This window comes from Gouania willdenowi, chromosome 11, assembly GCF_900634775.1.
Source record: "Gouania willdenowi chromosome 11, fGouWil2.1, whole genome shotgun sequence".
NCBI classification, from domain to species: domain Eukaryota; kingdom Metazoa; phylum Chordata; class Actinopteri; order Blenniiformes; family Gobiesocidae; genus Gouania; species Gouania willdenowi.
This window is the reverse complement of record NC_041054.1, coordinates 31,058,592-31,074,989: the sequence shown is the minus strand read 5'-3', so window position 1 is coordinate 31,074,989 and position 16,398 is coordinate 31,058,592. Positions and strand designations below refer to the sequence as shown.

The window sequence follows — 16,398 nt, the reverse complement described above, 5'->3', positions numbered from 1 at the left end:
TGAGGTACCCACCACCCTAACACACTCACTATGTAGGTGCAGCGGGGGCTGAAGGCAAACGTCCCACAGGCGTAAATGTGGGAGGAGTTTAGGAACTGCAGCACACGGATAAAGTTGGGACAGTCGGCCTAAAAACACAGGAACACAAGCTACTATTAAGGCTTTTAAAAAGTTTAATGGTCATTTATTTATTATTAAAGCAGAACTAAGTAACTTGTGCTTAGAGCTCCCCCTAAAGGTCCCTTTGGTTATGTCACTGTCGTAAAACACTCCACACCTCCTGCCCCACCCCACAGCTACATGCACACCTTTGCTTTCCCAAGACAGTAGCGTTTTCACACATTTAGTCCCATGTGACCATGTGACCAGTATGAGGAAGAGAGACAAGTAAAATAAATAAATGATGTGGGAGTAATACGGAAGGGAGTGTGGAAATGTGTGTGTGTGTGTTTGTGTGCTGACATAGCGGCTCTGAGGATGGATGGATGGATGGATGGATGGATGGATAGATGGATAGATGGATGGATGGATGGATGGAGCGATATTTGTGTGTGTGCTGCCTGATGGAGCACTGGGTTGCGAGTGTGTGCGCGTGCCTGTTGCCGTGATGACGGTACTTGATTGCTGTGTGTTGCTGCTGAGCTGTCACTGCATGGAGTTGCTCTGTTCCTCAGACAAAGGTCTTTTTTTTGCTGGCTCCGCCCTGATATAAGTTTGAGAAAAGTGAATTTGTAGACCACCCTGTGCAGCCACGGGGCTGGTCATAACCTAGCATTAGTGTGTATCCTGCTGCTGTAAAGCACTACGTCTGCCACTGGCTCGGAGGCAGGAAAGTTGCTGTTTGCAGGGGGGATGAGAGACCCCCAATCACCCCATAAACACTCACAAGGACTATGAGGAGGATTTGTTAAGGTGAAAGAGTTACTTAGTTCTGCTTTAACGTGTTCTATTCATTCATTCTGAAAGGTTTACAGGGTTTCAGGGTCAGTTCTTCAACCCAAAGCTTCAGTGAAACTCCTGATGGAAAGGATTAGTGCAGTAATACACAGTGTAATATCAGCTCAATGTCACTACATCTGAGTGTAACTTCATGTTTTCATGTTCACTCACCATCTTCTTCCCCTTCATAGAGCACTGCTCCAGGTCTTTGCCTGAGGGGCTCCAGTCCAGCTGAAAGAACACATGCATTCACTTTGTTAAAGGTCTGTTTATTAAATATATATAATAAATAATACTGGGCAAGGTAGCGCATTATCATTGTGTTAACGCAGTAATTAATTAATGCAGACAATTATTTTATCACGCATTAACTCAGTTTTTTTAAGGATTATTTTATTTTGAAAGTCCGTTGCTCATTGGGTCAGATGTTATGTCACATGATGAAAAGAACTCAAGGGACAGACACATGGAGAAAGGTACGGAGCTCTTAAATGTGTGTGTGTGTATGTATATGTATAAATATAAAAATTTAAAAATTAAATAAAAGAATAAAAATGAAATAAAATAATTAGAAAAATTAATAATAATAAAAAGTGAAAAAAAATTCTACATACGTAAGTGGATGTGTGTGTATGTACGTATGTATGCTATATATTTGCACATATGTTGGTAAACACGCATAGACACATACAATCTCACAGGACACTCTCTACTCCCTTGTCAACTCTTTCTCCTCCAACCCCTCACCCTGCAGTGTGACTCTAATCAGAAAGTATCCTGTCTGTGGCGCTTTAATACTTCATTACTTAATGACAGTGAATTTGGTAAAATGATAAGAAAAGAATGGGAGGACTTTCTATTAACAAACGATTCTCTGGAAGTGTCTCCGTCCTTACTCTGGGAAACCAGCAAAGCTGTCGTCAGAGGAAAGATTATATCATATTCTTCTTATAATAAAAAACAGGAACAGATAGCAGAAAAAATGATTGAAGAAAAAATGAAGAAACACAGAAGAATACGCAGCTAACCCGTCTGAACTTTTATGGAAAAACCTCCAAAATACAAAACTTAATCTGGACATCATCTTTGATACAATAATAAATCAGGCAAATATTTAGCAAATCAGCTCAAACACAAAGAAAATTCCTTTATAGCAGCAATTTCTGACAATTCAGGTCAAACTTTAAACTTACCTCAAGACATTAATAAGATTTATCATGATTATTATCAAAACCTATACTACCTATCTAACGTAAACCCTGACCCTGAAGATATGAAAACATTCCTCAATAACAGAGATTAACAATAAATGTTACGTAGGAGGTCAGATGAATACAGCAGCAGGACGTGACACAGTTACACGTTCTGTTAGATTAATAACTGATATTTTAACGTCTACCACAGCAGAAGGAACCACGTAAGTCACCATGAAAAATCATCCAATCACAAGCTCCACAAATATACACTGTTTATAAAGTGTTAAATAATGTAAAGTCTGTAATAAATGTGTCTAATAAGTCATTAGTGAATACCAGAGAACCATATGAGTGAGTATGAGAAATTATAATAAAATATATAATAAAATAAAATGTTAATGTCTAACTTAAAGACAAACAATGTGAAATTAACAGTAAATATGCAACGTGTTGATTTGTATATAAACTGTAAGTATATTAAATAAACACATGTGATTCATATACACATTTATGTTTTTATTTAGGCTGTTTTATAATTTAGGAATTAGGGCTGGGTAATATATCAAGATTCAAGATGTATCAAGTTTTCTATTTTGGCGATATAGAAAACTATAATATCACATATATCAATAAATATCGTATTTTGTATAAAAATACTAGTTTTAGGAGTCTCTGCTTTTACTTCTCAGAACAACATGTAAAGCTCAGATGGATTAATGAGTGTGTTCTAACCCAGACCTTCACCATAACAAGCCACACTACAGAACTCACTCACACGTGCTGTCTCTCACAGGTGAAAAAGCCAAAAGTGGCACATATTGTGCATCTGTTTGTTAATAAATGAGCCTGTGCAGCATTTTTCATCAGCATATTTACTACTTAGGGGTTCAAGTTAATAATTAATTTATGATTATGGTCCAAAGCAACATCAAATGCAGTTTTTTAAATCACGGGACATGAAACTCGTGTTGCCGGCTCGTGGGCCAATCTGTCAATAACTCCAGGGCCACTGGGAGGAAAACGAGCTGCTGAGGAGTTTAATCCCATGTTTTTGGTGCATATATAGTTAATCTGTGTGTGTCCCACCTCCATTACACAGAGGGGATCCCCAATGATCCTCCAGCTTTTTGTGAAGCTGAGCTCCGCCCCTTTCCTCCAGCTGTTGAACAGATGTTCTTCCTATGGAGAGTAATCTACATTTTCTCCTCCGCTTTTATGTGTGATCATTTATTTTTCAGCTGTCACAGTCTGATGGGTGTGTCCACCTCAACTATTAATATCTCCACCTCACATTGTGTGAAATTTGTTTTATTTGCTCTTTTTCTCCCTCGGTCCACTGTGAAATTTGTATTAGTGAATATTCATTAAGGGCGTTCACCTGACCTTTTATAGGCACCATATGGGCGGAGCAAGATGTTTCCTCACGTGCGATAACTTTCGAGTTAATTGTATTTATAAACAGAAACAGGCGTGTGACGTACGCGTGCCCTTGTTTATAAATCGTTAAAAAAAAAAAAAGTGTGTACTCACCTCCTGGTTTTTATTGTACGCTAGCTGAAGTGTGCTTACCTAGGCACACTTTTATAAATGAGGGCCCTGATGAAGGAAATATGAGCCAATCAGATGATCAGAGTGCAGGACATGTACACACACCTTGTCTCTGAGTACGATGGCGTCCTTGTGTTTAACATCCAGAGCCAGAACACTGTCACGTGCCCCCACGTAGAGCACGTCTCCACCCTGGCTCAGCAGCAGCGTGGTTGTGTTGGTCACATCACGGCTTCTGAACACAGCCACACGCCTTCCTGAACTACCTGTTGGAGACAAAAACCCAGGGATTAGTCACTTTACAGGAGAAGTAGATCTAAACTAGACCACCTCAAACCTCCTCCACATTAAAAAAAGGATCAGAAACCAGTCAAACTTAAATAACAAGTTGGGATGAACAACGGCCGGGCCCGCAGAACGTCTCCGCGTCGAATAGCACTTACCACGTTCCCGAGAATTCAGTCAAATGACTCGGTTCCACCAAGTAAATAAAGGTCTCAGAGACTCTAGACATCCGCTCATAGAATATCCATGTCAGATTACAGCCTGATTCAACGAGCGTTAACGGAGGAGTAGTCATTTGAAAAATGGGCCCCCATTATACATACAGAGTAATGGCACTTTGGAGCCCCCTGGGCCCTAGATAAAACATTGGGCTCTGTGCATGGATGCGTATACATCCATAGATTATATCTACCACATTTCAGCTTGATCCGTTCATGAATAACAGAGGAGTAGTGATTTTAACTAGTGTACACAACAAGAAGAAGAATAGAGTGAGTGGCGTTTAACGAGTCCTGTAGCCCCGCCCTAATAAAAACATAGACGTCCCTCTTTGTGATGGTGTCCTTCATGTTCTGACATGGAGAGTCAGGAGAATCATCCGATCGATAATGAGAGCTGTACTCACCCATGGGGAAGGAGACCCTGGGAGTCAGCGTGGTGGAGCCTGGGTTCAGAAAGACCAGCAGAACCAGGGACAGGAGTGTGGTCCTCCCCATCACAGCCAGAACCATCTCAGGTAGAGCAGAGGAGGGGAAGCTACCATCACAGGTTCTCCTCAGGCCTCAGATGATCTGAAAGAGACACAGATGTTGATCATGTGACCAGTGTTCATCACTGTGTTAAATAGTAAAGGTCAGTGGGTCAGGTAGTGATGGACCCTCCTCACCATAAGGGGGCGCCACGTGTGATGTTGGAATCATCTAACATCACTTCATTGATAAAATATATTTATTTAGAGAGCAGATGTTTTTTTTGGTTGAAGAAGCATCAGTAGCTGACAGTGAAATACCAATAGTGTCCAGAGGGGGCAGTAGACAGCACTATAACACACAGGCTAGGGCTGCGTCCGAATACTCCCTCCTATCTCCTTTCCTATCCACTTAGTTAGGAAAAAGCCATCACATTTGTTTAGACAATCAGACACACTTCCACTAGGTGATGTAATAATCTGATGGTGGTGAAAACTACACATTTCCTAAAATGTACTAAAAGCTCATTTAAAACACTTTCTGCTGACATCATCACAAATATCATAAGGTTAGAATGTAAATCAAAGGAAAAGAGGTTACCAGGCTACGAGGAACAAAAGGTCAACTAAAAGAACGTCACATTGAGAATGGTTGATCACACTAATAATATAAATTATGTTGAATAAAACATAATGTGGATAAAAATGTCTCTGATCCTTTTTTTAACCACAGTGTTTTATGTCAGTTATAATCTGATAATATGTCTAACATATAATAATATATGGGACAGATCACCCATCACCAATATTTTTTTAAAACCTGACCTGCTGATTCTGATTTTAGTCTATTCCAATTTTTTTAGAGCATACACCTTGAATATTACAATTTTATTTTATTGTAAAACATTGAACAATATCCATGAAACAATACTAAAGTGTTGTATTAACTGCACATGAGGTAGTTATCTCAAATATAAATCAAAAGTTAAATAAAATTACTGTCCAAAATACTAAATTATATCACATTTTAAAAACTAAATAAACGTGTCCATCAGGTTCGTCTGTAGACATGTTGAAGCGCTTTGCTAAAAAATAAAGTGCACAGTCAGCAGTATTTTGGTTTTACAAATAAAGAAAATGACAGGGTTTGAGGGAGATTATAAAATAATAATCTACAGGACAAACTAACAAAACATCTTAAACCACCAATAAAGAGTTTTAAGTTTCCTTGTAGAGCAAAAATTTAAAAAAAAAATGTCCAAATGCAGCAGCTTTGTGGATATTTAAATGTAAAATTATTATTCTAAAAAAAATCTGCAACTGTTTACAAGATAAAAGCTCCTAAAAGTCAAACATTCTAATAAATAATAGTTTATCATGTGTAACATTTTCATAAGTCAAAGTGTAATAACAGAATAAACATGACACAGGTCATAGTTGTTCTCACACTTATTCAGCTTTTTATTCATGTAAAAAACACCATCATTTTCTTCTTATTTGCTCTTTTCACTGATCATAAGCTGTAACAGCACTCCACTGGCTGTTTGCGCCGTTAGCTTTAGCATTAGCTTGATTTCTAGCTTCAAATACTGCAGACTCAGCGGTGTGGTGGTGTCTTATAGTGAATGACGTAGCGTTTAATTTGCTGCTCCACCAGGACTTATTACCACGTAACAGGAATTACAAATTGCGATCCTTTGCTCGCTTTTTTTGTGTACTACTGCCGAACTGCGAACATGCTAAGCTAACCCTGCCTTTGCGACTGTCATTGTTGTTATCCCGTGTAGCAGAGGCATGCGCAGCACGCACACGCGCTGGTAGGCGGGGCCTAGAAGAGGCCAGTGACAGACTTTAAGACATTTGCAGAGGTAGAAAAAATCGGTTTCATATGCAAAGATCATCCGATCGCAGATCCCCCAAAATACTCGGGTGTGCGTGTCCCTTTAAATGTTGTCGCTGCAATGAATTGTGGGTCATCATTATGTGTCTCCTTTGGTAAATGATGCATCAGTGTTTCCTCGACTAAAGGAGGTAAAAAATCAGTCCCTCCAGGATTTCGCGGGCATTTTTTGTGACTGTTGTGGACTGAAATACCTGATTTCTAGGAGTGTGACGATATCTCGATATATCTCGCACGATCAATTATCGATATCGATTTTTTTTTTTTTGGATGTAAGATTTATTTTATTATTTTTCAAAACCTTTTCTGCTTCTTCACTAAAATGTGCAGGTACGTCGTCACAGAAATGTTGTCACTGTTTGTTGAAGGAACCAATACATTGTTTACTGGAATATTTCACTGGTTTACAGAAAGCACAATTAGAGACACTTATTCATTTACATTGATATGTTGACACTTATTTACAGAAATGTTGCACTAAAATAGTGTCACTGTTCATAGGACACTTATGTTATGTCATAGATTATCGTAGATTGATTTCTGACCAATATATCTATAATCGCAGTATCGTCATATCATGAGATAATCGTTATCGTGAGCTGTGTATCGCATATCGTGAGGTACCCAGAGGTTCCCACACCTACTGATTTTGGGGCCATTTTTCCAAAAGTTGCGGGAAAAAGTTGCAATGTTTTCTTCAGCCCTAAAACATACTTTACTCACAATTAAGTTAATTATTTCTTCCAATTATAAATACATATTGACCAGACATGTTCTAGAAAAATATGCTTTATTGTTGAAAAGCAAACACCAACACAATTTTGTAAAACATGCAAACACTTATTATTTTTTTAGCTTATACACTGAACACACCCTGAACACAAAAGATGCAACAGTTTTTAATCAAAATGATCATCAGAAGTTCAAAGTAAACAATAATGAACTTAAAGAATCTTAAAGTGCATAACATGAACCTGTCATGAAGACATAAAGAAAAATAATTAAAAACTACAAAGCATTAATGAACATACTGTATGTAATGATATTGTGTACTTCCTGTTTGTTCTCCACATAGGGTTGTTCACTGGCTTTTATTCTATTGACGTGCTTTGCAGAAGCAAAATATTTGTCCATAGATGATTTCTGCTTGTGCAAAAAAAGTTTACCTCCACTCTTATGAAACAACGTTAAGTTCTGTTTTACACGATCTTTAGCCAATATTTTTGTTGGCAAATGCAAAGTATTTCTATCACACGTGACTTCATTTAATGTTTCTACGAGCACTGGTTGAAAACAGGATGTGACATCGGCATTTTTTTCTTCGTAGGTTCCTTTAAAGCAGCGCAAAGCATAGACATAATATACATAGATGCACTGCTGTAGTGGGCGGCAGCAGTCAATGCGGCGTCTACATATATATGTCTATGGCGTAGAGCCGATAGTACATCCTCCGCTACTTCCGTAGCAACTACAAGCGCTAAAATGCCAAAAATAATGATAAGCGAGCTTAAATATTTATGGTTTTTTTCAGCAAAGTTACGGGCTTTTGGAAAAATTGCATTGCTGCACTGATTTCGCAGAGTTTGCTTGATTTTGCGTTACGAGTTGCTATCGCGAAATCCTGGAGGGACTAAATAAAGAAAGCATTGAGTCTCTTTTCCTGAGCTTAAAGAGAATTTGGACGCTCTTTATCATGGCCACCACTTAAACACTTCCAGAGGTGAAGGAACAGTGCAAAGTAAAGGAGATAAGGACTATTTGGACGCAACCTGTCTAACAGTTCCTCCTATTTCCTTTCCTATGCACTTTTCCTTAACCCAGGAAGTGTTTAAGGGGTGGCCATGATAAAGAGCATCCAAGTTCTCTAAAAGCTAAGGAAAGGAGGCTCAATGCTTCATTTTTACCTCCTTTAGTCTAGGAAACACTGATACATCCTTTACCAAAGGAGACCACTTAATGCTGACCCACAATTCATTGCAGCGACAACATTTAAAGGGACACACACACCTGAGTGTTCACAGAAACTCTCAAAGACTGAAAAATGATGGAGATCATGTGAGTTACGAATGCAATAATATGCCTTGAACAACTTTAAATAATATAAAACCCATATTTGATGATACACAGACATATCAGATTATAACTGACATAAAACAGACACTGTGGATCTAGAAAAATGGATCAGAGACATTTTTATCCACATTATGTTTTATTCAACATATTTGAATCACCTATGAATGCTTAGTGTGGTTGTACATGTGTATGTTTACGTTATGTAGACCTATATCTATCTATTTTGGATTAATGTTGATTAGTGAGTGGAAGGTGAGTCAATGTGATGTTTTAGTTTCACATTTATTCCTTGTAGCCTCTTTTCCTTTGGTTTACGTTGGGCCATCTACTGGTTGATGGAGAAACATCTGACTACCATCATCTGCTGACTTCACACTATGACAGGTGGAGGACCATGCCATGGCTCCTCCCACCCACTGGTTAGCTGTGTGTGGTTAGCATGGTTAGCAGTGTGTTTGGTTAGCATGGTTAGCTGTGAGTGTGGTTAGCTGTGTGTGTGGTCAGCGTAGTTAACTGAGTGTGGTTAGCATGGCTAGCTGTGTGTGGTTAGCATAGTTAGCGGTGTGTGGTTAGCATGGTTAGCTGTGTGTGGTTAGCAGTGTGTTTGGTTAGCATGGTTATCTGTGAGTGTGGTTAGCTGTGTGTGTGGTCAGCGTAGTTAACTGAGTGTGGTTAGCATGGTTAGCTGTGTGTGGTTAGCATAGTTAGCTGTGTGTGGTTAGCATGGTTAGCAGTGTGTTTGGTTAGCATGGTTAGCTGTGAGTGTGGTTAGCTGTGTGTGTGGTCAGCGTAGTTAACTGAGTGTGGTTAGCATGGTTAGCTGTGTGTGGTTAGCATAGTTAGCTGTGTGTGGTTAGCATGGTTAGCAGTGTGTTTGGTTAGCATGGTTAGCTGTGAGTGTGGTTAGCTGTGTGTGTGGTCAGCGTAGTTAACTGAGTGTGGTTAGCATGGTTAGCTGTGTGTGGTCAGCGTAGTTAACTGAGTGTGGTTAGCATGGTTAGCTGTGTGTGGTCAGCGTAGTTAACTGAGTGTGGTTAGCATGGTTAGCCGTGTGTGGTTAACATGGTCTGCACTTCCTGTGGAGGCTAAAGAGAGCACACCTCAGCTCATCAATTCTCACCACCTTCTACAAAGGCACCATTGCGAGCGTGCTAACCAGTAGCATCTGTGTGGCATGAGAGCAGCAGTGCCTCAGACAGGAAGGCACTGGGGAGGGTGGTGAGATCAGATGGAACAATTATTGGGGACACATCGCCACCTGTTGGGGACCTGGTGAAACAACAAGAATCACCAGGGACCCCACTCACCCTGTCATGGACTGTTCTCCCTCCTACCCTCAGGCAGAAGATACCACAGCCTGTCATGGTGAACTGGGAGGCTTCGTGACAGCTTCTACCAAAGCTCCATCACACTTTTCAACACCTGCAAAAACTTCAGATTTTAAGACCTCAACATTATTTATTATATCTACCTCTTGTTGCACATGCACTAATTTATATTTATATTTATAGTGCATCCCTCTCTGACCTGACGCCTCATGTAAAAACGATATGTACGCTAAAAAAAGTGTACGTCAAAACCCACAGCAAAATCCTGATATTGAGTGGGCGTGGAAAGGTGCGGTCTATCACGTCAAGTCCTGAGGTGGCGTACATACGTTTCTACATAGTTGATGCATTAAATTCTAAGGATTTATGAGGCACACAATCAAAATAATACAATACATTCACACATGAACCTCTGAGCTGCTGTTGACACGTAGCATTTACACACTTTTTGTGAGTTTATTTTTTTATCTGTCTAATGTGAGTCAGACACATATTGTTCACTACGTCAGAGTTCTGTGCTCTACTACAGGTGGTCAGCTGATCTACTACAGGTGGTCAGCTGATCTACTACAGGTGGTCAGCTGATCTACTACAGGTGGTCAGCTGATCTACTACAGGTGGTCAGCTGATCTACTACAGGTGGTCAGACGTCCTCTGAGTAACAGACACTTATGTCTGAACACATTCAGTCCAGCCATCATTAGCAGCCACACACACACACACACACACACACACACACACACACACACGCACACGCACACGCACACGCACACACGCTACTTTTTAAAGACCCCATTCTTTTGCTATTCTTGTAAGGACCCTACTTTACAGCCATCCTAGAAACATATGAAATGCCTTCCTTGACCAGAAAAAAAAACTATTTTAATGCCATCACCACAGAATTCTTTTACACACAAAGAGAAGAAAAATATAGATTTTTAAAGCCCCATATATTTTCACTAATCTCTTTAGGACGTTTTAAAAAAAAAATATGATTTTACTATTTTTGTAAGGACCATCAAAAGAAAAAAGAAAATTCCCTCCAATTACTTTAAAGTAACATATCTGCATCATTTTTTTCTGAACTGCAACATGTTAATAAAGAATCTGAAAAGGGTTTTTATATCAATCTTGTGAAACAACTAAAAAAATACTAGTTTACTGGTTAAAACATGATAATAATAAAGTTTCCTTGTATTCTTTAAAGAAGTAATAGAGAAAATAAAATAAAGGGAATTTTGGTTTTAAAACAGCACAAACAGTGATTTACCTCCATGTTTCCCTTTGTGTTCACCTCTGACCAAACCTGGTTTCATATATTATCTATTATCTAAGTTAGGACCAGGGTTTTGGTCCTAACTTGTCCAAAGGTCCTAAGTAGAAAGGTGCTTTTACTGCTCGAGGTCCTCGGAAGGGTTGTAATGTAAGAACACACACACACACACGCACACACACACGGTGTGCGCGTGCGTGTGTGTTTGTGTCGCGGGGGGGCGTATCGTGCAGAGGAGGGAGGCGGTGGGGTTGGTGATTGACGTACCGGTACGACTTCACTTTCATGCATCGCTTTAATACCAAAGCGTTTTACACTGAGTCATCATATTTATCTGTTACACATCCATGGTCTGTTTGATGATCAGGAGACAAAGACACACGTTAAGCCTGAAATACACGATCAGAACTTAATTTTGCGATTATTATTAATTATTATTAGTATAACATTTTACATGTCTTCCTTAATCCACTATCCAGTTCTTAACACACACACAGTCAAGCATTCAGTGAACTGTGTGCGTCTATATTAATGTTTACATTCATTCCAGTATCTTCACTGTTGAATCATCTCCGTCTTACACGTTGCTGTTGGACTAAAATGTTTTAAAATCTCTTCGTTCCTGTGTTGCTGGTGGTAAGAGCAGCTTTTTCTGATGACGTTGAGGGGAACGTACAGAGGTAAATGTAGGCGTGAACAGGGAGGGGACACATGTGCTCATATCCACGTTGATTCAGATGTTGAAATGATGGGTGTATGGATCCAGTCGTACTCACAGATTTGAACATCTGAATTTTTCTGAGCATACGCCTGTCTCTGGATTGAGACGTACGCTTTTTTCATTCCATTTTATAAGCAAGTCTTTGTACATGAGACGCCTGGTTTTTATCCATTATTCATTTTTGTTTTTTTTACTCTTGTATTCTCGCTGCTTGTCCAACTGTTTTTGTTGTGGCTAATGCAGTCATTTCATTCAAAAGTGTCCCTGATGTTGAAATACAATAAAATAATCTATCTCTCTATGGTTAGCTGTGTGTAATTAGCTGTGTGTAATTAGCTGCGTGTAGTTAGCGTGGATAGCCGTGTGTGGTTAGCTGTGTGTAGTAGGCGTGTATAATTAGCTGTGTGTGGTTAGCATGTGTGGTTAGCTGTGTGTGGTTAGCGTGTGTGGTTAGCGTGTGTAGTTAGCGTGTGTGGTTAGCGTGTGTGGTTAGCGTGTGTGGTCAGCGCTGTGTTTAGTTAGCGCTGTGTTTAGTTAGCGCTGTGTTTAGTTAGCGCTGTGTGGAGTTAGCGCTGTGTGGAGTTAGCTGTGCTTTCATAAATAATGATCCAAACTGAGGTTCTGTTCTCTTACCAAAGTGAATCCATCCTCCTGCATCATGAGTCACATGATCTACTGAGCTCCACTTTAGAGTCCAGCTACAAACATGTAGGAGCCCCTTCATCACACACATACAGGACTGTAGTCCTCCAGGACCTCAGCCTGAGTCTATCCACTGAGTAAGAGCCATTTTTAACCTCCTGTGGAGTCCTGACGCACACACTAAGCTCCTTATTTTACACACACACACACACACACACACACACACACACACACACACACACACACACACACACACACACACACACACTAATATGAGCTAAAGTCTAATATCTCCATCCTATAACGTGCTGCTCTTCGTTACCGTGCACGAGCCGCTCCGGTGTCACGTGACTGCTCTCAGTGGTGGTCTCGCGTGAGTTCTCCGGTCTTCCTTTGGTCCCGGTCCAGCTCCAGGTCTGTGAGAGCGTTTTAATCACCGTTAAAGGTCAGTGTTGTCCGTTAACGGATAAAGACAGACAGAGAAGAACTAAAGCTGTGTCTGTAGTAGAGCCCACAGTGCCCCCTGCAGGCCCACAGACACACTGCAACTCATAGACATACAGCAATTCTATTCTGCAACTAGCACTGGGTCACACACAGGATACATTAACCTCATTATATAACTTTATTAACCTCACTATATAGCTTTATTTACCTCATTATATAACTTTATTAATCTCACTATATAACTTTATTAATCTCACTATATAACTTTATTAATCTCACTATATAACTTTATTTACCTCATGATATAACTTTATTAATCTCACTATATAACTTTATTAATCTCACTATATAACTTTATTAATCTCACTATATAGCTTTATTTACCTCATGATATAACTTTATTAATCTCACTATATAGCTTTATTTACCTCATTATAACTTTATTAATCTCATTATATAACTTTATTAATCTCACTATATAACTTTATTAATCTCACTATATAACTTTATTATCTACATATACTATACTTTATTTACCTCACTATAGAACTTTATTAACCTCACTATATAACTTTATTAACCTCATTATATAACTTTATTTACCTCATTAGATAACTTTATTTACCTCACTATATAACTTTATTTACCTCATTATATAACTTTATTATCTCATCTACTATAACTTTATTAATCTCACTATAACTTTATTAATCTCATTATATAACTTTATTAATCTCACTATATAACTTTATTAATCTCACTATATAACTTTATTAATCTCACTATATAACTTTATTAACCTCACTATATAACTTTATTAATCTCACTATATAACTTTATTTACCTCATGATATAACTTTATTAATCTCACTATATAGCTTTATTTACCTCATTATATAACTTTATTAATCTCATTATATAACTTTATTAATCTCACTATATAACTTTATTAATCTCACTATATAACTTTATTAATCTCACTATATAACTTTATTTACCTCACTATAGAACTTTATTAACCTCACTATATAACTTTATTAACCTCATTATATAACTTTATTAACCTCACTATATAACTTTATTAACCTCACTATATAACTTTATTAACCTCATTATATAACTTTATTAACCTCACTATATAACTTTATTTACCTCACTGTATAACTTTATTTACCTCACTGTATAACTTTATTAATCTCACTATATAACTTTATTTACCTCACTATAGAACTTTATTAACCTCACTATATAACTTTATTAACCTCATTATATAACTTTATTAACCTCACTATAGAACTTTATTAACCTCACTATATAACTTTATTAACCTCATTATAACTTTATTAACCTCACTATATAACTTTATTTACCTCACTGTATAACTTTATTTACCTCACTGTATAACTTTATTAATCTCACTATATAACTTTATTTACCTCACTATAGAACTTTATTAACCTCACTATATAACTTAATTAACCTCATTATATAACTTTATTAACCTCACTATATAACTTTATTTACCTCATTATATAACTTTATTAATCTCACTATATAACTTTATTAATCTCACTATATAACTTTATTAATCTCATTATATAACTTTATTAATCTCACTATATAACTTTATTAATCTCACTATATAACTTTATTTACCTCACATTATAACTTTATTAACCTCACTATATAATTTTATTAATCTCACTATATAACTTTATTAATCTCACTATATAACTTTATTAACCTCATTATATAACTTTATTAATCTCACTATATAACTTTATTAATCTCACTATATAACTTTATTAATCTCATTATATAACTTTATTAATCTCACTATATAACTTTATTAATCTCACTATATAACTTATTAATCTCACTATATAGCTTTATTTACCTCATTATATAACTTTATTAATCTTATTATATAACTTTATTAATCTCACTATATAACTTTATTAATCTCACTATATAACTTTATTAACCTCACTATATAACTTTATTAATCTCACTATATAGCTTTATTTACCTCATGATATAACTTTATTAATCTCACTATATAGCTTTATTTACCTCATTATATAACTTTATTAATCTCATTATATAACTTTATTAATCTCACTATATAACTTTATTAATCTCACTATATAACTTTATTAATCTCACTATATAACTTTATTTACCTCACTATAGAACTTTATTACCTCACTACAATAACTTTGATTAACCTCACATTATAACTTTATTAACCTCACTATATAATTTTATTAATCTCACTATATAACTTTATTAATCTCACTATATAACTTTATTAACCATCATTAATATAACTTTATTATCTCACTATATAAATTTATTAATCTCACTATATAACGTTATTAATCTCATTATATAACTTTATTAATCTCACTATATAAACTTTATTAATCTCACTATATAACTTTATTAATCTTCACTATATAGCTTTTTATTTACCTCATTATATAACTTTATTAATCTTTATTATATAACTTTATTAATCTCACTATATAACTTTATTATCTCATTATATAACTTTATTAACCTCACTATATAACTTTATTATCTCACTATATAGCTTTATTTACCTCATGATATAACTTTATTAATCTCACTATATAGCTTTATTTACCTCATTATATAACTTTATTAATCTCATTATATAACTTTATTAATCTCACTATATAACTTTATTAACCTCATTATATAACTTTATTAACCTCACTATATAACTTTATTAACCTCATTATATAACTTTATTAACCTCACTATATAACTTTATTTACCTCACTATATAACTTTATTTACCTCACTATATAACTTTATTAATCTCACTATATAACTTTATTTACCTCACTATAGAACTTTATTAACCTCACTACATAACTTTATTAACCTCACATTATAACTTTATTAACCTCACTATATAATTTTATTAATTTCACTATATAACTTTATTAATCTCACTATATAACTTTATTAACCTCACTATATAACTTTATTAATCTCACTATATAACTTTATTAACCTCACTATAGAACTTTATTAACCTCACTATATAACTTTATTAATCTCATTATATAACTTTATTAACCTCACTATAGAACTTTATTAACCTCACTATATAACTTTATTAACCTCACTATAGAACTTTAGGTTATTTACATAACCACGGTTCTATGAGTAATATGAGTGAGATGTCTCACTATGGGATGCACACTCCCTGCAGCCCTCAGCTGTGTATGTGGTTAGCATGTGTAGTTAGCGAGTATAGTTAGCTGTGTGTGGTTAGCGTTTGTAGTTAGCTGTGTGTGGTTAGCGGTGTGTTGTTAACTGTGTG

The 16,398-nt window shown here is 36.4% G+C and overlaps 1 protein-coding gene across 2 annotated transcripts in view; it reads right to left on the bottom strand.

The window, feature by feature from the left end:
• Positions 1-13,112, bottom strand: part of LOC114472654 (semaphorin-4A-like) — a 31,749-nt gene extending 18,637 nt beyond the window's left edge. Inside the window, exons 1-5 of one of the 2 annotated variants that reach the window (XM_028461968.1) lie at positions 12,916-13,112; positions 4,594-4,759; positions 3,789-3,949; positions 1,111-1,170; positions 30-128 (exon numbers count right to left, since the gene is read on the bottom strand). In XM_028461968.1, coding sequence (XP_028317769.1) covers positions 30-128; positions 1,111-1,170; positions 3,789-3,949; positions 4,594-4,699 — 426 coding nt within the window. In that variant the 5' untranslated portion in view covers positions 4,700-4,759; positions 12,916-13,112. Of the gene's footprint in view, positions 1-29; positions 130-1,110; positions 1,171-3,788; positions 3,950-4,593; positions 4,760-12,915 lie in introns of those variants that run through there. The other variant, XM_028461969.1, reaches the window with a different exon arrangement.
• Positions 13,113-16,398: the final 3,286 nt, after the last annotated feature.